Consider the following 25,000-nt stretch of genomic DNA (forward strand, 5'->3'; position numbering starts at 1 on the left):
AGAGCCTTTCTAGGCTTTCAGCGGCAGATATCCATGCTTAAAATGGCCAAATGGGACTCTAAAAACTTGGAAATTCGAAGCAAGTCAGTTGAACAAACACTTGTGCCATTAGTTACTCAAGTAAGTAGGGTTTCCCGTTGTGCTGCAACGGTGACCATTGATAATTTACCAGGTTTTAAAGCTACAAGTAAAATCGTTGCTTTACCCTTGGCGTAACTAATATTTCATTTATTTCCCTGTGGTCTGATTTTAATTTTTTTCTTGTCGATAGGTAACGACACTCGTAAACCACAAAGAACAGGGTCGAAGATCTGAAAGAGCACGCAAAGCGATCCATGATATTGGCAAAGTTGTAGCTTTCGCTGTCGATCGATTTGTCAGCGTTGGCGAGCAGATTGCAGTAGAAAACGAAGATGTGGCTTCTGAAATGCTTGAAGCATGCGAAGAAGCCAAAAAATCTGGTCAAGCAATTTTTAATCTCACAAGTTCTGCCGGCGATGTTGATGTGGAAGAAACTGTAAAAGGAGCCGATAAAGACGGCGTGGTTCGCGCTGCGCGATCGCTTCTGTCAGCTGTTACGCGGGTTTTGATAATAGCGGACTCTGTTGTTGTGAAGAGACTTTTGAAAGCTGTCAAAAAGGTAAGAGATTGTTGTAGTCTCAGTGAATATTCAAATTTACGGGAGCTCTCTTTTGTAGTCTAACTCTCACAACGTCGCTAATCAAGCTAAACTATTAAACTCGTTGAAGAACACTCTTCATCCAGTTGTTTATTCTGTTTCTCATTTTGACTTCAACAAATGTTTAAATAAAAGACGTAATTTAGGATATGCTTTTATTCCTTAGTTTAATAATCTAGTTAGAAGTTTGGGTTCTGAAACCGCTGTGAAATTGTTATTTTCAATATATTCAGTAACCGCGATACAATGTGTACAAAGAAATATACCTCATGTTTAATAATTTATTCTCGGGTCCAAACAGTTTGTGCTATTGTAAAAATTTATCAGTAACTTTTACCTATCTTGGTCACTAGACTGTAGCAAATAGATCGTTTCGCTTTCAGTGGCAAATAAATACCGTTTCGCCGTTGTGGTTCGCTGAAATCCTTGCGATGAAAGTATCTTTTTTAAGTAGAACTATTTGGTGATGAATCCTTGGAACGCATGGGCGGTACGAATGAAAGGGCATTAATTACCAGATGATCGATTTGTAATCCCACGCAGATTTCTTACTATGAAGAAAATTTCTTCTTCTTCACATCACATCAATATGTGTATCAATGTTGAGCAATTTGGATGGCACACTGTGACCTCCTAAAGTGGTGCAATAAAATTGTATTTTAAAAATTAAAATCCTCGTACATGTAGAAGTTGTTTGCGCATAGCGGAAGATCGGCTTTTGAAATCCAAAAATTTGTTTACTCTTCGTAATCAATCAGTTCCACCATGTGCAAAATATTTGCCTCGCGGTTTTTGTGCTCTCATAGATCAGCTACAAAAAATTGTTGCGTGTCAAAGCGCTTTGCCCTTTCGGAGACTATATGGGAAGTAAGCATGGATTATCTGCCAATAAATTACAATATTGTTATTGATGATAAAAGTTAGCCAATCAATGCACGAGAAATTGCTCAGTTCGAGGTGAAACTATCAAATCTGTTTGATTGTAGTTTTGCAGACTTTAACTCAGGTGGCCATGAGCATTTTTGATTGCCACAGTTAAGGGTTTTTGATAATACTGCGATTCTTGAAGTGAAGTTTTATTTTATGCAGTTTGGTTGCGTGATTAGACCAATTTTCAGCGAACAAAATTTCATCATTTACATTTTTTTTGATATGAGTAGCCACTGAGCACACAAGAAAAGTTAGTGACGATAAATTGCATCAGTTTGAATAAAACTGCTTACAGTGCACTTTATATGTAGCTTTTGCATGTTATTTCTATTCATTTAACCCAGGAAATAGACTCTTTTGCATTTTGATATTGTAAAGAAACAAAATGACACCACCTTTTATGTGTCAGTAGAAGGCTTAGAGTTAACAGTGAGTTAACAGTAGGCAGCCATGAAAGTCAGCTTCCAAGGCAAACTTAACTGAGAATGGAAAAATGTTCTTTCTCGGACACCATGTTATTTTATCAGATTTAACACAAGACTTGGAACTATTCAAGTAAATGTTCCAGGCGTTTTACACCATAGACATGAATGAATGACTGTGAGCAGTTTTGTCATGATTTCTCCTGTTCAATGTTCATAAAATATGCCATGAATTCCACTCAAAACAGGAAGAAGAATGTTTTGAAAGTTTCTTTGATGATAATTTAACAAGTGTAAGATACAGTAATTATTTCACCTTGACTGGCGATAAAATGAGATGAAAGCAGCAGGCTGAAGATGGATCCACAACAACTTTGACAATGTTTGTGTACTTTTATCATCATTAAGAGCAGAGACACACAAAAAAACTGGGATCAATTTGCTAATAGACCCTTTGCATATACATGTATGGCACCTCCTACTTATGTTTCTAAACAAAGGATTTTTCACATGAATGTGAGGCTTAGGATGTACATTGCCATTTATGCAAAGGGTCTATGGGCAGGGTAAGGCTAAATTGCGTGGGTGGGTGGGTCATGGGTAGGTGGGTCGTGGGTCTTGTTTGTTTGAAGATAAAAAATGATATGTATTAGCTCCCTCAGTGCTTGGTCCAAATTTGTCTTAGGTCTTAGGTCTTGTTTGTTTCAATTAGAATTTCCAGTCGTTGATAAAAAAAAAAGGGTTAGGGTTAGGGACCCACAACCCACGATCCACGACCAATGACCCAAGAACCACAACCCACCCACCCACGCTGATTAGACACTCTCCTTTGGGCAGGGTTATCAGGGCAACCAAGTTTAACTCGTTGACTCCCAGGCCGGCCTGAACAGGCCATACATGTACTTAGTATTTTACTCTTTTTAACGCCAGACAATTTTAGTGGTCAGTGGGGAACCCCTGGGTTAATGGGTGTTGTTGCCCATCTTTTGAAACAGGGACAACTTAGAATTTTTTTTTAATTTTGAGCTCTGATCTGTCCGTCTGTAATAACTCTCACCTTCAAAATATTTTCACTGTGCAATGTACTTCCTGTATTGCTCATTTATCATGTAGGTGGATGACAGATTGAAGGAATTGGAAGGCGTCAACACCTTCACAGATTTTGTGCAGGCTTTCAGTCAGTTTGGATCTGACATGGTGGAGTTGGCTCATTTGTCGGGAGATAGACAGAATGTAAGTACATGGAATGACAGAGGTATTTGTTGGTTCATTTGGTGTTGTCTAGTAGACTGGAACTGTCCCCTAACCTCTGCGTAGTGACTTATTAAAATGCAACTGAACCCAAAATTTACAGTACTTTTTAAGACTATGATATAGACCGTCCTCTTCCATTGTGGAGGCCAAATCAAATATTCTTTTATTTTAATGCTAACATGCATTTCTAGCCTCGCTATGACTAGCAATTTTCAAAAGAATATTTGATTCAAAATGAGGCCAGTAGGTCTATTTAATTAACATAAACACAAAAGAATCTAAAGGAGGTTGCCATTTATGAAAGTGATCTATAATTATATTTCAAAGCAATATGAAAAAAAATGAATTGGTTAAATCCATGATTTTTAAAATGACTTTGAATTTTACTCCCTTCCTTTACATATAATTCTGAGATCCTTTTTTATTCTTGGGGGACCGGGCCGGGTGACTTTTACCAGCCTTCTACAAAGGCTTTGTTAGCGACTTTTCATTCTTGACGGAAGAGATAGAAGTGAGGGTTTTTGGAATCTGTCTTAAACATTGGGAACAATGATTAATGCCTTTAAAAGTTCAGTGTAAGTTCGTTGTGTATTTAACCAATTCAAAAGATTTTTTTTGGTGATTGCTTGGAAAAAAAAAACTAAAAACCTGTTCCATAAACACCGGCAGATAAGTTGCACCTTTTTTCCAAAAATTGTCGCTAGAAAGCAAGGGTGCAGCTTATCTGCGGAAACAATTGAAAAAAGGTGTCATGGATTTCGACGCCAGTTTCCGTGATTTGACACTTTTATGGAAAACTATTTTTAATAAAATATTAATATTACACAAACCTACAAGAGAATACTGGTCATTGCTTTTGTAAGTTTGGTGGCTCTTAAAAGAGTCCTTGTTGATGTAAGAGTAAGCTCTAATATTACAGCGCTTTCAGTTGCCGTGACTAAAAGCGTTAAACCAACTTCATTGACAGATCCTTTGAGTGGTTTATGGTCGTGCTTTTTTAACAGGAAAATGTTGCACAGCACGCAAACCTGTTTGGAGCGTCAATAACGACCTGTAACTCCAACACTGGAGGATGTTTCGTGCAGCTTATTTCTTTATGTAATACCCCTTAAAACTCTTAAAACATCAGGCTGCTTCCGGTGTCCAGTTTTCCATTTTCGTGTCCGATCTAATGCCTGGTTACTAAGCTGCGGACGTTCTGCTCATGTTCTTGTTGCAATGCAAAAATCTATGGAAAAACTGTTGAATGAAGAAATTCCTGTCAACAAATACCAGAAAAAGATCAGTCGTATGTCAAAGTTCGTAGAAATGATGTTCACTATAATTATTTATTAATTAATTAAAGTGCTAAAATTGTGGGTAAGACTTTGAAGTATTTTCTGTTTCATTGTTAATAGTGAGTTTATGTTTGATGAAGAGTGGATGAAGAAGACTTCTAAAGACCCGACTTTGGATTTCTTTGGATTTCTTTAACTGCAATTGCGCTATCTTTAGATTGAAAGAAAATTCACGGCGAGGAACCAAAATAGTTTTGCCTAAATCAGTTCTAAATCATTTTGAGAAGTGGGTTTAATTGTTTTTTTTTTAGCTAGTCTGCCTACATGTAATCTGACTGAAATTTGTAACTTGTATTACCTCAACAACCACAAGGTCAAGTCGTTTTTCCATATGTCTTTCAACATACAGGATTTAAAAGATGACACATTGAAAGCAGAAATGGGAGCAGCCAGGTCAATACTTGAAAAATCAACTATGATGTTACTTACAACATCAAAGGTAATGTTTGAAACGTCATTTTTGTTTCGTGTCACAATTTAAAACCATGTACTGATATCAAAGGAGGAGGTGTTTCGAGATTCTAGTTATGCAAGTTTTAGCTTTATCACATTCTGTAGACTTGTTGTAAACGTTTGTTTTAAGTTTAGTTAGGCGTCAGGTAAGAATGTTTACAGAAAGGACTGGGATCTGTTTCAAAACATTATTGGTTGTGGAGTTTTCTGGAGCACATGGCAAGTGAGGTGTCTTTACCTGTAATACAAGGTTGTGGCTGATTAAAATAGTTGTTGAAATGAAGAAAATAATGATCCTTGCATGCATCTGGACAATTAAATTCAGCAAGTTTTTGTCTCTTATAAACGCCTGAAAATTTCAAGTGGCTTCAAGGGAATTCAAACCCTTGACCTCTGCAATGGCAGTGTAAAGCGCTGCCAACTGAGCTATGAAGCCACACGGTAAGGAGCAGGTCAATAGGCTATTTCCGAGTTCATGTCTGCCTCCTCTTCAAAGCGAGTCTAAGTGCGAAGTTTTTGTGATGGTAATTAGTTCTACTTTACATATGAATGAAAACTAATTTTCATAAGAAAAACTTCGCACTTAGACTCGCTTTGAAGAGGAGGAAGGTATGAACTCGGAAATGGCCTATTTGCTTGGTGCATGTGTTCATGTAAAAGGATTTGATGAAATAAATGAATACCCTAAACACCTGCAAATAACCAAACCTTTTTCCCAAAAATTGTCGCTGGAAATCAGCAGTGCGGCTTTTCTGCGGGAACATTGGAAAGAGGCTGCTTCTGGTGTCCAGTTTTCCATCTTCGCATCCGATCTAATGCCTGGTTACTAAGCTACGAACATTTTGCTCACGTTCTTGTTGTAATGGAAAAATCTATGGAAAAACCTGTGTTGAATAAAGAAATTCCTGTCAACAAATACCAGAAAAAGATCAATCATATGTCAAAGCTGGTAGCAATGATCTTCATTATATTTAAGTGCTAAAATTGTGGGTAAGACTTTGAAGTATTTTCTGTTTCAATGTTAATAGTGAGTTTACATTCAATGAACAGTGGATGAAGAAGACTTCTAAAGACTCGACTTTGGATGTCTTTTGATCTCCTTTGATTTCTTTCAAGAACGTTTTTCCAAACTTTGAGCTGCTAAATTCACGGTGCGGCTTATCTGTGGGTGTTTACGGTAATTGTGTTTCTTGGAGTGCTTGAAGCAATCTGCAAGTTTATTGTAAGAAAGAAACAGTTTTGACGGAGGCATTTTTGTGTAGCGGTCAGTCCACGGGTCAATCCCAGCCTCACTTGTTCAAGGCCCAGCTCAGCCTCTGTGTTGTTTCCTTTGATGAGAAGCTTTGCTTCACACTGTCTTCATGGGTACTAGTGATGTACTGCTGGGAGTAACCCCATGGTGAACTGGCATCCCATCCAGGGTGGAGTACACATGTACATGTATGTAGGTTGTTCATTTTTTGAAGTGGGAGACTGGTTTGAATACAGTAACCAAATGTTATCATTAATTTTTCAAAAATTAATGAATTTTAGGTTTGGAAGAATCTGTCTTTAATTAATTACTTCTGTTAGTTTAGGGAAAATAGTAGCCGACTTCTGAGAGAAATAGCTGAGGCTTTTTGGTCGGCTGTCAGTATGTACAATGTACATGTAATTGAAACCATTGGGCTCACTACCCGTCCTGTTGTTACAGACATGCCTGCGGCATCCAGACTCTCGGTCTGCGAAGGGAAACAGAGAAGGTGTTTTCAAGAAGATGAGAGAAGCCATGGCAACAATTACATCCGTTGTTAAAGATGAGCACGAGGATGAATCATCTGAAAATGGAGGATTAGCCATGGATTTAGGGGAGTTTGAAGTAAGCCATTACAACACATGTGAAATTAATGGTATAGAAACAGGACATTCAGTGGTATCAGAAACCCATAAGGGATGAAACGTGTAACGCGCGTTCACAGCTTCCGAATATTCAGTGCGAACTGATTGGTTGAATGTTTCAGTGCTAAGTACCGTATTTGGAAATCCCTCGCTCTTGTTGTTCCAAATATGGTACTTAGCAAATTGAATATTCAGAAGCTTGTTTCCCAGCACACAAGGGGCCGTTACACGTTTCAACCCTTATGGGTTTCTGGTGGTATTGAACACTTATAGAATGGTTTTGGTCGACTGCCATGGAGTATAGCAAAGAAAGGGCACCCACGTTGGAAGGAGTAAACAAAGTTTTTGGGAATTAAATCCTACTATCTTGAAAATCAGCCTTCCTCTGGATGTGTGAACCAACACTCACAACAAATTGGCCACCTACCAACAATGTAAAGAATAAGTGTCAGTTCTGGTTAATCCCAGTTATCTTAGTAAGCATTTGATGCGACCTTTCGTTATTGGCCATTCTTAAACTAGAGATGGATTAGCCATCTAGAAGACCTTAGCCACCTCAGACGGCTTATTGATTTGGTATAAAATCCGGAAAAATTGCAGATGTCTTAGTCGTCTGAAATTAAGGGCATGCCCTTCTCTTGCAAGACTACAAGTTTACTATAGCCGTCTAGTATAAATATGGGATGGCCAAAACGTGATGGCCTTACTTGCATGAAATCAATTTAAGCTTGAATGCACCAAACTGAGGCTGGAATTGGAATTCATGAAACAAGATCTCTCTCCAGCAATTATCCACAAGGCCACCTACCATATGGCCATCATGTATTTATATAGACAACCTTAAAAGTGTTAAGGTCGTCTACATGGCTTAGCCCTCTTCTAGTATAAAAACGGCCATTCATGTGTCAACCAGAGGCTTACTGGCTGCCGAAAAGGGTTTCTTACCTTCCAGTGGTTGGCACATTTGAATACCATAACCAGTGTCTTTAAATGGATAATGAACTACCGGTACATTGTATCTTCCTTATGGGTGGTTGGGTGGTTGTTTGTCAAAATTAAGGACGGTGCCTACTAATTCAAGGGTGCTTTTGTGCTATGTACATTGTATGAATATGCGGGAAAACCAGATCTTAACAGTCAATTGTTACTGAAAACCAAAAGGAAAATAATTATTGGGGGTAACCTCTCATTTTTTAAAGATATAAATAAATGCTTTAAAACCCTTTGACACCCAAACTGGTCTGAACTGGCCGGACTTATTATTTTACTCTGTTTAATGCCAGACGATTTTACTCATCCATGGGGAACCCCCAGGAGTCAATGGGTTAAATCACATGACTTTATTTTCTGAAAAATGCATGGTTTCCCCAAATTTTCTTTCTTTATATAGAGAGCACTTGCGACATGTAAGTTCAGCTTCTCTGCATACATGTACATGTAGTTTTACTGTAAACATGTAAAAATGTCAGAGCACCAGCAAGCCACCAATTTGGCCAGAGATTCATTCATGAATGTAACACCTTATTTGGGTCGAGTTTGTTTTTTCTTTTCGATATCCTTTGAGGTTATCTCTGCAGTTTTCCTGGGCCCAGTTGTCGCCAGTTTACACTAATCTGTGATTAAATAAAATTATAACTTGCGAACCAAGGCTTGAATTTAGTCTGCCAAAAAAGCCGTAACCTTGTACATGTACCTTCATGCTGAAAGAAAGCAGAAGCATGATCAATTATTATTTTGAAAGCTAAAAAGTACTGTTCAAACTTTTTTGGATCAGAAAATAGACTGTATGTACTTCAGGCTCCCATACATGTAATCTAAGATTGGCTTTGTTACATTTGTAGTCAGGCTTCACACTAGCTGGGCTCTGTATCTTACATGTATTTAAACCAAGATAATAATAATTATCATATGACTTGATTTGCCTTAAGGTCATTAATTACACTGATCTTTGTAACCTTGAGACTTTTATAAAGACTAGTGAAGTAAAACATTTTTTCACTTTATTTATTTTCGTACAGTTATTAAAAAATGACCCTGCATACATGTATCATTCTTTCACAATACAGAGTGTTCTTGAAGCTTTTAAGCAAAGTTCTCCAGAAGACAGTGAGTGCAAGATTAAATTTCAAAAGGCATTTACAAGGATCTTAGATGATGTACAGTCAGTAATCAATTCTCCTCACACAAGAAAAGAAAAACGAGAAACAATATTAGCTCTTTGTGAAAATGCTCAGGATATTATGAAAGACATACTGGAAAAGTCCAAAGACAATAAGGTAAATTTGAGAAGGGTATGATAATTTATTACTATTAAATTATTCAAGTTTAGAAGTTTGCTTTCAGCTGAGGAGGATAGAGCAGTGTAGTATCATACTAGTACTTTGTACTGAAGTAACTTCTTGTCTTGAGATCAACCATGGCCTTTTGGATGTTGAAGGTAAAATTCTGGTTAAGAGTGAACTTGCCACTGGGCAATTTGGGTAATACCGTCGAAGGATACTCCTTTAGAGCACCTTTTTTATTGCCTTGTCCCCAACTGGATCTGGAACCTGCTTCCTCCCCTGTCCATAGTGCTTCTGTTAACTATTTTTAAGTCTTATTTTTGGTGAACTTATTGCACTTCAGTACTTTCATTTGTAAAAGCCAGTGCTATGATTGAATAACTGTTGGCCGTGTCACCGTGCACATAATTCCATGTGGGGAATTTTGCACATTTTCTGTCTCACTACATGTATGATAGAAATACCCAAGACCAAATAGGACTATGGAACTATGATCTCGGCTGATCTCAAGAGTATGGGATGGAGGCAGTGTGGCCCAGTGGTTAGGGCACTTGCCTTGATATCCGGAGATCCCTGGTTCAAGACCCGCACTGACAACTCGTTGAATTTGATCCTGGTAGCCCCTGGTTCAACTTCCCAGCTGTACTTGTAAATAGCCAACTGGTTTGTCTTTGGCCAGTGGGGATTCTTACCAGTTGTTGTTGTTGTTCTGTTGTGTCATTTGGTTGTGTTTCATTGGCCCTGAAAAGCTCCTATGGGGAGCGGTCAATTAAGTATGTATGCACATGTAACTGTTGGGTAATAAAGAAAGCTGGCAATCATCAAAACAGTTAGCTGACACAAGTTCCTGGTGTTAAGCTGATTTATCTACCACCAGATTGTGTCAATGTAAAATACAATCTTGTGCCGAGAGTCCTAAGGCTATTAATAATATTTTGGTCAGCAGGGTTATTGCCTGGAGAGACTCTTGGATAATCGGAAAAATTCGAAATAATATTTTTGATTGGCTGTTACATTACAACTTCAAAAGCTCTGGCTCAAAAACCGTCCCAGATTTCTTGGGAAAATGGCGTCCATTATCCCAGAGTCTCTCTCCTGGCAACAACTCGATGGCCAAAGAGCCTGAGGACTCTGGGCAGGAAGTTGTGTAAATACCTCTTACTAACCAAGTTCGAGGTCCGTACTGTAAGGTACGGACCAAGACCATAAATCAACGGGAAAAAAACAAGGATCCGTAACTTATGGTACGGACCAAGAAAACGAGGTTAGTAAGATATTTATTTTATCTCTGAGGTTAACCGGCGCGCGGGCAAGGAAACTAGTCAAAGTGAAGCGGAAGGTTCAACTGCCACAAAGAATGCCGTGCCAAAATCCCAAAAACTAAATCTTCTTGGCTGTTAAGTTTCAAATAGTTGCTTGCAAGATTCAAACAGTTTTCAGTACAAGTTTATGCAACAGAAATGACATGGAAAACTCGCTAGATGATGTTTTGTCGAAATTTTAAATTTAGCGGGCTGTACAGCGGGCCGTACTGTAGAATACGGCCCGCTAATTTAGCCAATTACAGCGCGCGTACTATCTGAGAGATATAATAAAGTGCAGGTAATGTTCAGTCTCATGGAAGAGTTTTTGCAGGTACTCACAAGTTGGTTTTCATTACAGAATGAGGACACATCAAGTATTGACACATTAGACATGGCTTTACAAAGAATTTACAAAACTTCAAGAGATCTAAGACACGAGGTACAGTATTATTGTAAGAAAATTAATGTTCTTTTTTTTGTTTGCAATTTAAATTGCAGTTAAATGCAATTTAATGGGGTGTGCAAATGAAGAGCAGTTTTCTTTGGTCAGAGGTGGCATTATGTAACATCCACCTGGATCTGTTTTGGGGTTCGTTTTGTAGCGTTTGAAGTGCATTTTTGAGCCGGTTGAGGAATCTATTTCCAGTGTTGGCATCTTGTGCTTTGGGTGTGAGGGGCTCATGGCTGGGTTGCCAGGGGAACTCTCTCCATCCAGGAGGTGGCTGCCAATTGTAGAAGCTCCTGGATATTTCTCGTGCACCCAACATCCACTTTAAGACTCAGCTGTTATTGTAATCTAGTTCAGAAATAAACCTTTTCATAACATGATTGTAATAATAGGCTGATTTAGCAACAGAACGGGAACGTGAGTGGCGACGTCGCGCGCAGGAAAACTACCAATGAGAATTTAGAATAGAGAGGAAAAGAGTGGAGTCTACTCTATTCTGAATTCTCATTGGTGTTTTTTCTGCGCGCGCCGTCGCCACTGATGTTCCCGTTCTGTTGCTAAATCAGCCTAATAATCTCAGTACAACTGAGGCAACCATTCACTGGTCAGCTTGGTTGGATAAGGACTGGACTTTGATGCTGGAGTTTGTACAGTAGGTTCGATCCGCGACCAAATCAACACTCATGCTACAGTGGAAAGAGATTTAAATAATATTATTATTGGTGGGTGTTTCTCTTGGTAAAGGTTGCTGCAGTTGGAGAATGCTTGTGGTGACTTGCTGCAAATCATAATAAGGTGATGATGAGGATGATAATGATGATGAGGATAAAAATGACGATGACGACAATGCCGACAACCGTGTCGACGATGACAATGATGATGATGACAATAATTATTTGGAGTCTCGCTCTGTTTTGTGTCCCTCACCAGCATCTCTAGTACATGTACTTGTAACTTGTTTAAATGCATTTTTATCTTAGTCTTGTAATTATGGTGAAAGCAATTAAATAAAATAAAGAAATAAATGATGATGATAATTATGATTATCATCATCATTATGCATGATGTACATGTACCGGTATATCCCATTTTTAATCACTACTTTTGTGGTTTCCTCCTTATAGGTTCACCAAGTAGCAACAGATCAAGTTTTTGAAGCGTTTTCACATTTAGGGCACAAAAAATCTCTCCCTGCGTTGAGAAGTGCAGCAGCATCTGGAAGCATGGGCCAGATGGAGAGTTTAGCAAATGTCTTCTCTCAAGATGCCAAGCGACTCCAGGAGGTAAGAATTACTGAATGAAAAGTAAAAATGTGTGGTTGTCAACTGACAGCTGGGCTTCTGATAGGATGCGGAAAAAAATTAGAGATTGTGCAGAAATTTTTGGTCACATTATGGGTAAACTTGCAGTGATTATGCAGAAATTATACCGGATTATACGGAAATTTAAACAATTTATAGGTCTAATAATTACGCCCATCCAATGAATTTAAGAACCAATACTGGTTTTAACTGAATCAATTTTTGTTGTTAATGCACAGGTATCAAGAGTAACAAGAAATATGGCATCTAATAGACCCATTGCTATCACGGCAAAGAAAGTTGAAGAAAATATAGATACACTTTGCCCACAGGTCAGTATTACATGTAGGACATGGAAATCCCATGAAGGACGGTGCTTACTATTGTTATTTTGCATACATGTATGTTCTGCGCATCTCCAGATAATCGGATTTCCTATCGTTGATGCATACTAATACAGGGATATTTTAGCACCGTTTAAAATTATGCAGAGAAAGTAGATCTTAGTAAGTACTATTGGTATCCAAAAAGAAAATTGGGGGTAACCATGCATTTTTCAGAGATAATTAAGCTTCAATTTGACAAAGAACGCCATACGTGGCTTTGTATTTTAAAGCTTTTTACAAATATTGTTCATGAATTATCTTTGAAAAATGCGTGGTTACCTCCAATTTTCTTTTTTGATTTCAGTAACACTTGTTAAGATCTACATTTCCCACATAATCATAAACCGGGGCAAAAATACCTTTAAATTAGTAGGCACCGTCCTTAATTGTAATATACTAATTTTTTTTTTGAGTTGTTGCTTTATCCTTTCATCAACAAGAAGGATGATTTTTGAAGCACTTTAAGCCTGGTTCCATTGCTCTTTTTTTTTAAATCGTGATTTCGGAATACTGATTGTTTGGTGAGCTCTTTTTATGACCGGCCATTACATTGTACTTGTAATATCGAAATCTGATTTGCTAATTTGTCGTTGTCAATAAGAGGCGAGACAATGCTCCTCGTGTAAACTTTTTCTTGTTGTAATAGGACAATCAAATGACTTTTGGAGGGCATTTAGTTTATTTGTGGCCGGAGTACGAGGGACACAAATAAACTACATGCATATGCCTGACAAAAGTCATTTGATTATCATTATTATCAATACACAAGGCCAAATTGTACATGTACCAATAATTCATTTAATAGGAAGAAATTGTTTAACAGAGATGTAGCATGAAACTATGCCATGGAAATGTCCCTAAGTATCTACAAACAAAGGTTGTGAGAATGAAAGGAATGTATATATTTGAAGTGCGGGTTGTAGACCAAATAGGACAAAATTAATAGGACAATCCCATTGGCTGAGCGAAGTTGTTTGACATCTCTGCAGCCAATCAGTATCAGGGTGGCAAATGTATTTTCAGCCCACACATTTCCCGTTTGGCCCGCAAAAAGGCGTGTTGTACAGAGGGCAGTTTGTCATTTGGCCGCACGTATTGATGATAATAGCCAATCAGAAACGCTCATTTTGGGAAATAAACCTATCAGATGTCGAGAAAGTTATGGACAATGCTTGCTCTTTCTTTATGTCATGTTCTTGGTCACACTCTGAAATAAACATTTCTTTGACATTGAATATTGTGGTAAAATTTATCCAATTGAATGTGGTTCAGTGATGTCTATATTCTTGTTGACAATGATATTTGTCATCACAGTGGTCAAAATGTTGTGTGCCAAGTGAGTCCACAACAAATTTTGACCACTGTGATGACGAATATTGTTGTTGATAACTAAGAGTATAGACAGCACTGAACCACATTCGATTTGTTAAACACATTCAGATACCACTCAACTCTTTATGACCTGTAATTTCATTGGCCCGATAATGATGCAGCTTCAGTGTATTTAGGTTTAGGCTTCATTGTTTCTGTTGTCTTTTTTTTGTACCCATTATTTCTTGAAATAATCATAAGAGTGACTGTAATAGCTGTGTCTTGACTCCACATAATTATTTCGCACAATGTTGCGCTTTAGGAAAACTAGGAGCGGAGACTGCTTGCCGCATAGAAAAAAGGGAGAGTTCATGTGAGACCAATATGAGGGTATGGTACCATCAGTAATGCATGCACAACTGTCAGTACCATACCATCATATGGCTTTGATAATAATTATTATGGAAGGCCATGTCTCATACAAAATCCAAAATTAATTTTACCACCAACAGCAAAGCCATGGGTCATGTGTACCATTTCCATACCAGATGGCCATGTTGATGTACAAAACAACAGAAAATGGCCCCACAAGTTTTGTATAGTATTAGAGTGGAATTCCCAAAAGACATATCGTGGAAACTGATACACTTTACGGGTGAAGACTAATTTGAATCTGTTCCAGTATATTTATTAACTAGTTTTGGTCATCTAAGATTTACCAACTACATTTTTAACTTGAGGGTAACATTATCATCATTTTGATTGCAAGTGATACACATTAATGTATCAGTGAAATTCACAGGTTATTCATGCCGCCAGGACACTAGCTTCTCATCCTGTCAGTAAGATAGCTCAAGAGAACATGGAAGTTTTTGTTGATGTTTGGGAAGCTCAAGTAGATGAGCTTGGTAAAGTACTGAGGCTAATAACGGCAGGAGGAGATCCAAGTAAAAGTAAGTTTTATGTTGTGTTTTACACAATCATCTGTTTATGTTGCGCTCATCCTCAATGCAGTGGTTTCTCCATGGGACCTTTAATGTATGCTATAGAGTGTACAGCAAAACCATTGAAAGCAAGTGCTTGTGTTTGATCCAGCGTGCAGGCTCTTGTGAGGACTACAGTGTATGCCATTGTGACATTTCATGTTCAATAACTATACGTTATCACATGATTTCGAGTGAAATTTGGAATAAATAAGCATGAGTAGATTTTTTCAAAGATGAACAAAAATAAAATAAAACAATAATAAAATAATAATAATTATTGTTGCTATGTACCAGGAATGCGTTCCATACTGTAGATTTGTAGGTAAGCACAAACTTAGTACAAACTTCTTACATACAGTGGTGTGTTAAGAACAATCACTGTTGCATTTGGTGGCAGAGTACTCCATTTGAACTGGTTCGCAGTAATGATTGCCTGCTTCATTCAACAATAATACATGTAATATTTACTGAGCTGATTTGAACTTGGAGTTCTTGTTATTGAACTGGGCACAGGAATGAGTGAAATACAGTACTTCATGAAAAGTGGCAATACTATCAAGTAACCTGGGCACATTGTTTATTGTAACTGGTTGTTAAAAGTGAAGAGGGCATTATTTTTAAGCCTGTGGATAACTGGTACAGGATACCAGTGGAATAAGAGTCAATCAAAATTTGGTTGACTTGAGAATCGAAACCTTGGTGAGCTTGTGGTAACACCAAGATACTTAAGGTATTTGTCAGTATATTGAATACTTGCTTTTCGCATGATGTGGTGTACCTGTTCAAATATTTTCCTGGTTCAAAATTTTTTGAACAAGTTTCATTCTGATTTTTTTTATTTCATTCTATGGTAGTGAGTATAACATTTTTAGAAAAATCAAAATTTAACTGGTTTGAAAAATTTTGAACCAATGAAAAATAAAAATGTGAACCGCAACACAAAAAAAATGTAGCCATATTGAGTCCTAAATTATTCCTCCATGTTTTGAACCCTATTCTTATGCCAACAATTTCCTTTTTTATCATTAAAAACTGACTGAAAAACTGACTGCTCATCACATGAGTGAAAACCAAGAATTAATCCATTAACATCAAAAGTGCCCCCAATCAGTGAGTAAAATTGTCTGGACGTGTCAGCCAGAATAAAAATCGCATGTCTCGCTCTCAGGTAGCTAAGGGTTAAAAGAGAATCTTAATCGTCACTCATTCTAATATTTGACCTTGCTGCATTCCTGAGCAAAGAACATTAAGTGTTATCCATCTTTGGATCTTAAAAGTTAGTATTTGTACAAGGAGATCATAGCGCGGAAGGTGTAAAGTGCAGGTTACGGTTGCAGGTCATTGTTTTACCATAACTGAAACAACCCAAACCTTTACAAAAATGCTAACTTTAGGCTTAAACATTATCTTAAGCATAGTGTTTAGGCCTTATGTTAGCGTTAGTAAAGGTTTGGGTTGTACAACCTGGAACCTGCTATTTACCCCCGCCCCCAGTCGCAGCAGTCACTCATAGACAAGTAGGCCACTACATGTGCAAATCATTGTTGATCTGAAGTGTCAGCAAGCAAACTCAAAGCAGTTTGCATTATTACAAACTTGTCTTATTTGAGAGATTTGAATGACAAAAATAGTTGTTTTAATAACAGGTGGAGATTGCCACTCTCAACAAAAACCAAGTATTAAAAGACCTCACCCAGTGAGGCAGGTCTAAAAACACAGGTCACATTCCACAGGTCAAAACCAGAAGTCCTTCCTCCAGTGATGAACAACTAAGCCAAAAGTTTCCACTTATGTCCAGTAATGCAAAGTGCAAGCCCAATTTTGATGTCCAACACAGTGTCCCTTTATTTAAGTTTTTCTTACCTACGGTATTTCTAGTTATCCGTAGTTATTCGGTTATAAGGTGCACCCCAAACTTAGCAATTTAATCAAGCTAAGTTCTCAAACTGAAAATTACGTGAAAATACTCAGTTATAAGACGCATCAAAAAATTGAGAGTTATCAAAAGGATGTGATGAATCTGAGAACAATTATCCTTACACAGTTGGCATTGCTCGTATTTTTCCTCGCATTATCTTAAGCATAGTGTTTAGGCCTTATGTTAGCGTTAGTAAAGGTTTGGGTTGTGCAACCTGGAACCTGCTATTTACACCCCCCCCCCCCCCCCAGTCGCAGCAATCACTCATAGACAAGTAGGCCACTACATGTGCAAATCATTGTTGATCTGAAGTGTCAGCAAGCAAACTCAAAGCAGTTTGCATTATTACAAACTTGTCTTATTTGGGAGATTTGAATGACAAAAATAGTTGTTTTAATAACAGGTGGAGATTGCCACTCTCAACAAAAACCAAGTATTAAAAGACCTCACCCAGTGAGGCAGGTCTAAAAACACAGGTCACATTCCACAGGTCAAAACTAGAAGTCCTTCCTCCAGTGATGAACAACTAAGCCAAAAGTTTCCACTTATGTCCAGTAATGCAAAGTGCAAGCCCAATTTTGATGTCCAACACAGTGTCCCTTTATTTAAGTTTTTCTTACCTACCGTATTTCTAGTTATCCGTAGTTATTCGGTTATAAGGTGCACCCCAAACTTAGCAATTTAATCAAGCTAAGTTCTCAAACTGAAAATTACGTGAAAATACTCAGTTATAAGACGCACCAAAAAATTGAGAGTTATCAAAAGGATGTGATGAATCTGAGAACAATTATCCTTACACAGTTGGCATTGCTCGTATTTTTCCTCGCCTCTTCGGGACTCGGAAAAAAATTAATAATGCTACACAACTCGCAAAATATCCGCGCATATTATACACTGTATGTTAAAGCATTCAATAACTAAAGGTTATTACCACTTTGCTCTTTCAAAATACATGTAAAAGGTTAAGCGGTTGCCACTTTGCTGCTACTTACTAAAATAAATAAAGAAAAGATATTTATTTTGTTTCTTGCCGTGAAGCTTCTTTCAATGTGAAGATATGGAGCACAATTCAAGCATAATTTAGCAGCAATGTTACATGCACAACACCATTTCCTTGATCATTTGTCAGTTTCTTTACACACAAGTATTGAAGGCTCATATTTTGTTTAACCCTTTAAGCCCAAAGGGGTTCCCCATTGACAAGTTAAATCGTCTGGCGTTAGACAGAGTAAAATCTATAAGTGCCATTTGGCACTATGGGGGCTGAAAGGGTTAAACGGGGACATAGTTTTTTCACGCTGTTAGCTTAACCCTTTAAGCCCCGAGGGGTTCCCCATTGACGAGTAAAATCGTCTGGCGTTAGACAGAGTAAAATCTATAAGTGCCATTTGGCACTATCGGGGCTGAAAGGGTTAAAACATTGGCAACAAAATACAGGGCAACAACTTGGTGACTAAAATTTGCAAAATTGCGACCACATTTTTGTATCTTGTCGCAAAATTTCCCTGAACATGTACCTGTGGAATGTGGCCTGTGTTTTAGAAATGTCGAACTTAGTGTCTTGGGACTAAGCAGTTAACATGTATTTGAATGCCTGCTAAAGCTGACCTACACTGTAGGTTGCCTTGGGTTTATAAGCCGTCTTAAAAGTTGTGTTTTTTGTAAAGGAAGTGTTTTTTTGTTGTTAATTTTTGACTGATAAATCTAATTTTGTGAATTAATTAACAGGGTGGTCCTTTAGAATGGAGACCTCAGTTTAAGCGTCATCACAATGGAACACTAAAACATTTAACTGCAACAGAGCTGTCATCAAACTAAAATAATGTAAAATAATTTTGAAAGTATTTTTAAAGCTTTTTAAAGAAGCTTTTTGCATCTAATTTTTGTAGCAGATGAATTAAGATCTTTTCATATAACTAAAGAATTAAAAGTGGTTATCCTGCAAACTTAATACACTGTATCTAGAAATCTAATTGTGGTGGCGTAAGGAGAAAGAAATAAAGAACATACTTGACTAAAGGACAATAAGCTTAAACACAACTACACTTAATCTGTAGCTAAGTATTGATACAGATTACACAGAAGTTCATTAATTAGGCAAGTTAAGAATACTTAAAAAATACTCAAAAAATAATCATTGATAAACAATTATTGAGAAACTATCTGCATATAAAATTTATGACATTAAAAATTGATTTAAAAGGAAGGCTTTCATTTTACGTTTAAAATGTACTGTAGTTTTGAAATCCAAAGAAAAAGAAGAATTGATTTTTTGGTCCTAGTGCAGCTTTAAATCTATCAACATTTTTTTTCAATTTACTTGTAGGGAAAAAGTAGCCGACTTCTCTTAGTGAAGTACCCAGCTGTTGGTGCTTATTGAAAACTCTTTATATTCTGACTGACTATGATTTTAAAGTGCTTAAATCTTTTATTGATGAAGGAGCACTGTAAACTAAGGCGTCCTTCTTACAGATGCCATAACACCAGAATTAAGATTTGAAAGAATTGTTCTTTGTGCCATACAATAATTGTGAGATGACTTTTTGTGTACTGCGGTCTGAACAAGAGAAGTTTTCAGATTTCATCTGTGTGGATCAAGTGACAGTTGGATTCTTCTTCAGCATCGCCGTAAATCCTTCAGTAAGCGCCCGCCTCTATGCCCTCTGGTTTGGTGGATTGGAAAAATTAATGCAGTGAATGCCTCAACTGATAAATTTCATAGATTGGAATGATGTCACATCATTTAAATAAACATGAACTTGCTTAAGTCCATTGTTTGTAATGTTAGCCGTAAGCTGCTTCTATGAATGTTTGATTCAGTGCAAGGTCATCAGGATGGTAGACTAGAAAAAAAAATTGTTTGCTCAGCCATTCAAATTTTGCATAGAATTAAAACACAGAAAAAGTCGACACTGCATAAGACAGTAGAACCTTGCCAAATAATGTTTTCCTTTTCAAAATTGTGTATACTTCTTGGTCACTTGGCCATGAAGGGGCGCCATGGAGGAAGGGCACTTACTAGAGGTGGGTGCTTGCACAAGGAAATACGGTGAGTTATTTTTATCTGCCTTGATGTATATAATTATGTACACTATGATAATTAGATGCACACGGATTTCAATAAGCATCACGAGTATCCCCTTGCTCTTCTCTCCAACTTCAACATCACTTGTATCTTGGAATACAGACAATTAACGCTGTTCCTTAAGTAAAGATAGACAGTTGCATTTACCCTAAGCCAAAAAATTTTAATGATGCTAACCTTTACCCTTACCTTATTGTTGCAAAATAGGAAGCACAGGCTTAGACTTAAAAGGGACACTTGAATTGTGTTGGATGTCAAAATTGGACGTGCATCTAATTTGATGCTTTTCTGGACAAAAGTGACTACTATCTGAATGAAATGGTCAAAGTGAACTAGCGATGCTCACAGTGAGGAGGAGACTATTTTTATTTGGTAAAGCCTCAAAGCGTCAATTAGGTTGCTAAATTAATTCATGTTGAGGGGACAAAAGAGAAGGCAATAACTGTGTTTCTATGACCTCAAAAAACCCTTTCCGCTCAACCATTCTCTGCTCCTGTCTATGACTACCCTAATTCTTAGGTTTGTTAAACTCTCTTCTTCAAAGACACTGAGGCTCCTGAAAAGTGGAAAAACCAGTACCAGCACCACCACCACCACTACCTCTACCACTACCACTACCACCACCACCACCACCACCACTACCACCACCATCACTACCACTACCACTACCACCACTACCACCACTACCACCACTACCACCACTACCACCACCACCACTACCATCACCTCAAGTGCAAACAATCACAGAAAATTTTCAATAATCACTTATGTAATTATACTAAAGTATTTATTATTACTTGATGAGAAACTTTTCATTCCTTTCCATACGTGTGATAAAATGTCTTTTTATTTCACCATGCATTTGTAAAGAGTAATAATTATAATAATCATTATTATGTAATAATCACATTTTTAACCAACTTCTAAATTATTGATTGTGAATTACTTGAGAAGGAATACAATAATTATTAATATTCCTGTAACATTTAATATTCTAAGACATGAACACTTCATGACATTGTCCATTAACATTAATTTTGTAACAGCTCAGCTTGTTTGTTAACAGAATAATTTTCACCTTGGTCTACCTCTTACAACAGGATCCTTAAGGTTTTCTTTCATAGGTTTCTAGTTTCTAGATTTCCTTACTGTAAAATAATTTATTCTGTGATGCATGATGCTTGTTGGATGTTTCAAAACAAAATTTACAAAACAAAACAAATTTACTCATTGAGATTGTACGGCCATATACCTCTTTCATAATGGCGACCAAATAAAATATTCTTTTGTTTTAATGCTAATAAGCCTTATTAGGATCGCTATGATGAGCAAATTTCAAAATAATTGAGGGCAGTAGTGCTAATTAACACAAAGACAAAAGAATGTAAAAGTGGTTCCCATTTTAATCAAGGCCAGAGGGAGCTTGACTAAAATGTCATCCAGTTTTGATTTGTTGTTACAATAATGAGAAGCCCAGCATTTTGCTTTTTTCTTTAGTTTCGATTCTTGACTTTGAGAAAATTGATCCCATAATTTTAAAGATTAAAGGATGATCCTTGTACTAATCCTTGTAAACCTAAACCCTCCCCTGCAGACATGTCTTTATTGAGACACAGCTTGTTTCAGAAAGGAATACATTATTTTATTTTGTTATCAAGATATCACTGCCTGTAAAGAAAATTATCAATTAGCTGCAGTCTGAGCTAAGAACCCAGAAACCAATGGGTCTTGAAAAATTCTAAAAATGTTGAGAATTTTGGACTAATAATTGTTCTTAAAGAGACCTTGAATTTCCTCCAAAATACTCCTTCATTGCTGATCCTCTTGAAAGAAATGTCTCCATTGCTACAGTGTAGTTATATGTTTTTCTGAACATTACAGTATGTAAACATTTTCAGGGTTGTTCGTATTGTTTCCCCGTTGGAAATGAATATTTTGTACCAGATTCATAATTTGCCTCGGCTGTTTCTTTGTGTACCCCATACAGTGTATGTGTTCACTTGATTTTAGGGTTACCTGTAATTATGACTGATTATGGGAAAAATTCAATATGGTGCCTTAAATATGAAAGGAAAGAATAAAATGATTGATAATCTGTTGAATGACCTTTTGGTCTTGTCATGGTTTATGGTAGGGTTTCAAAATTAATTAAATCAGATTGGTGAAAAGAACATTGTAATGCTGCATTGAATAAATATCAGTTATTCAACAATGCAACCCCATGGCAAGAAGTTAACATTCCAGACTAGAAGAATCTATGAGACAGCAGTGGCCATACTTAATCTAAAGGTGGCTTCTCTCTACTGACTCCCCTTTCCTTTCTGGAAGAAAGGACAGTGAGGACTGAATACAAATGTTGCAAATTCATTGGGTTTAATTAGGCTAAAACAGACAACAGGTTTAAAGTACAGGTCATTTTTCACCGGTCATTTGTTACAAAATCTTTACTAATGCTAAACTAAGACCTTGTTAGCCCTAAAAACAATGTTTTGGCCAAAGGTTAGCCAATTTAAAGGTTTTGGGTTGCTTTAGTATGTAGGCAAAGCAATGACCTGCAACAGGTGACCTGTGGAATGTGACCTCTGTTTTAAACCTGGCAAAAATTTAGAGCGCTCCACTTAAAAAGAGCCTCTATTAGCTACTAGGCAGATAACGAAATCAATTTTTGAACATGAATGACTGCACTAAAGGGAAGTCTGTGTTTGCCTTATGAAAATCACTTAAACAGTAAAAGTTAGTATGGATGAGATGGCAATGTAACAAAGACTGTATCTAATTCCTTTTTTGCAGGAAGTCCTGGTTCACGGCACAAGAGGAGTGCTTACAGTGCATTATATGCTACCCTTTGACGACATGGACTCGCTAAGCTTGTCATTTACCGTTGCTATTTTTAATTTGGCTCATTCTTTTAATTGAACGTTAAAGCAAGGAAGATTGGGAAAATTTCCATATTAATTTCTTTGAAAGGATAACGAAAAACTGTAATTCATTAACAATTATTAATTTTGTCCTTGTATAGAACCAATAATTTAAGAAATTGATATTAAGATTTTGCTGTACCTACATGTATTAAATGGAAAGATTTGTAATTTCTCTGGAAATAATTATTTTCCATCTCTTTTACATGTAGTTTAAGGTTGTGAATAAAAAAATTAAATGCTGTAAGGGAGATTGATATAGCCGGGGCTTTTCGTCTTACAGGATCATTTTATCAAATTGCGGCTCATAGACCATTAATTTATTTTATAGGTCCCAGTTGTTCAAGTGATCCGTTGAATATTAAATAACTGTCATGGGGATAAGTCATATAGCAAAACCCATTGCGTTATCCAATGGATTTATTCGGTGGATAGCATTATCCACCCTTTTTTGAACGACTGGGGCCAGTTCTGTGCTCAGGCTTTTGAGTAAAAGCGAGGCTGGAGTTAGCCTTTCTTTCTTTCAAACCTCATTGCTTTTCTTTTGTAAATCATTTTGTTGTAATGCTAATAACGAGTTTCTGCTTACATAAGAAAAGCAGTGCGGTTTGTCAAAATTTTAGGTAACATTGGGCTAGGGCGAAAGCAGGTGGAGAAAAATATTCTTAATTTTGATTTTTGCCTCGTTTTGTTTTTATCAAGTGCATTTTTTTGCAAACGACTCAGTCAGCTTACCTACTTAAAAATCATGTTTCTTCACACCCTTTGAACTGTGGATACATCAGTTATTCACCAATGCATCGACCAACATGTCTGACCAACTGTTTGTTTGCTGTTGGCTGACGCTGCAGTCATTAACAGTCATTGAAGTCCCTATCATCTGTCGATAATGTGTACCATAATAACTGTTCTTTGATTGCTCCTTCAGTTTTTAAGTAAACATTTGCACAATTCACACGTGTGCCCCCAATCCGCATTCAAAATCTTGTGGGATTAGCCAGGGTTTGCTCTCAGGCGTAAATGGTCTAAAGGAGATCTTTATTTAGACTAAGGCTGCATTAATATTGTTAGTTTGAGTTGTTCGAGACATGATGTTGAACTCTTTTACTGGTTTTAGTAGTTCTTAAAATAAAAATTGTGATTAATGTACATGTATTGTAGTCTTTAGGCAACAGTACATATTAAGTTAACGTCAGTTCATGTCATCTGTTGTAAGCAACTTGTTATTGTCGCTGTCCAGTGATGAACAACAAAATCAAATATATCCCTTAGACCAGAAACGTTTTTGGAGAGTTATTAGGGCTAGGAGACACTTTTTGGTGATGTTTATTTGTCTGTCAGCACAGTGACATTATCCTGACCTGTGGAATGTGATCTGTTTTTTCGACCCGCGGCATATAAATGGTAAATATGTTTGGTATGTTTGACCATCATTATTATAAGCGGTTCTCAATAAACAAGTTAAAAATTTGCATTGTTTAAATTTTGTTGTTGTCTAATATTCCCTCGAAAGAAAATTAAATTGAATTCCTGCTTAAATTGCTTGGGATTGTGGATAAGCATACATTGTAAGCCTTAGGAAAGGAAAGGAAAGGAAAGGATCTTTATTTAAGTGTCTAGTTGTTCTAGCGCTGGAGCACTGATTGGGGACACTGTAAACTGAAATTAACAAATAATGCAAATCAAGTCAAAAGCACCAAAAGCGTTCGGTTTTTTACTTTTTATTTATCTTTTAGCCTTGTAAATACAAGTCATTTTAAACTCTAGCAAATACTATGGATACTAATAATGATGATAATAACAATGAGCTTTATTTAAGTGTCAAGTGTACAAAAATTTAAATGTATTTAGTGCTCAGGCACTGAATAGGGGCGCTACAGAAATCAAATCAACACATCAAATCGACGTGTTGGTTTTTGAGGAGAAGGGAAAACCAGAATACCCGGAGAAAAACCTTGTGGGACTGATTGAGTAGAAAACCAACAAACTCAAACCACATAAGATGCCAAGTCTGGGAATCAAACCTGTACCACAATGGTGGGAGGCCTGTGCTGTCACCTCTGCGCCATTCCTGCTCCTCTCATATCTCAAGGATGAGATACTTGGGC

The 25,000-nt window shown here is 37.1% G+C and overlaps 1 protein-coding gene across 2 annotated transcripts in view; it reads left to right on the top strand.

Annotated features, from left to right (window-relative positions):
- The window catches only part of LOC137984623 (alpha-catulin-like), a 40,068-nt gene that overhangs the window by 89 nt on the left and 14,979 nt on the right, over nt 1-25,000 (top strand). For both annotated transcript variants that reach the window (XR_011119126.1, XM_068831822.1), the window contains exons 1-10: nt 1-120; nt 272-640; nt 3,145-3,264; nt 4,972-5,061; nt 6,769-6,933; nt 9,020-9,229; nt 10,898-10,978; nt 12,112-12,270; nt 12,528-12,620; nt 14,788-14,938. The exon at nt 1-120 is cut by the window's left edge. Coding sequence is in view for 1 of the 2 variants with exons in the window: in XM_068831822.1 (XP_068687923.1) it covers nt 34-120; nt 272-640; nt 3,145-3,264; nt 4,972-5,061; nt 6,769-6,933; nt 9,020-9,229; nt 10,898-10,978; nt 12,112-12,270; nt 12,528-12,620; nt 14,788-14,938 (1,525 nt within the window). In the remaining variant the exon portion in view is untranslated. The remainder of the gene's footprint in view (nt 121-271; nt 641-3,144; nt 3,265-4,971; nt 5,062-6,768; nt 6,934-9,019; nt 9,230-10,897; nt 10,979-12,111; nt 12,271-12,527; nt 12,621-14,787; nt 14,939-25,000) is intronic.

Source organism: Montipora foliosa, chromosome 14, assembly GCF_036669935.1.
Source record: "Montipora foliosa isolate CH-2021 chromosome 14, ASM3666993v2, whole genome shotgun sequence".
NCBI classification, from domain to species: Eukaryota; Metazoa; Cnidaria; class Anthozoa; order Scleractinia; family Acroporidae; genus Montipora; species Montipora foliosa.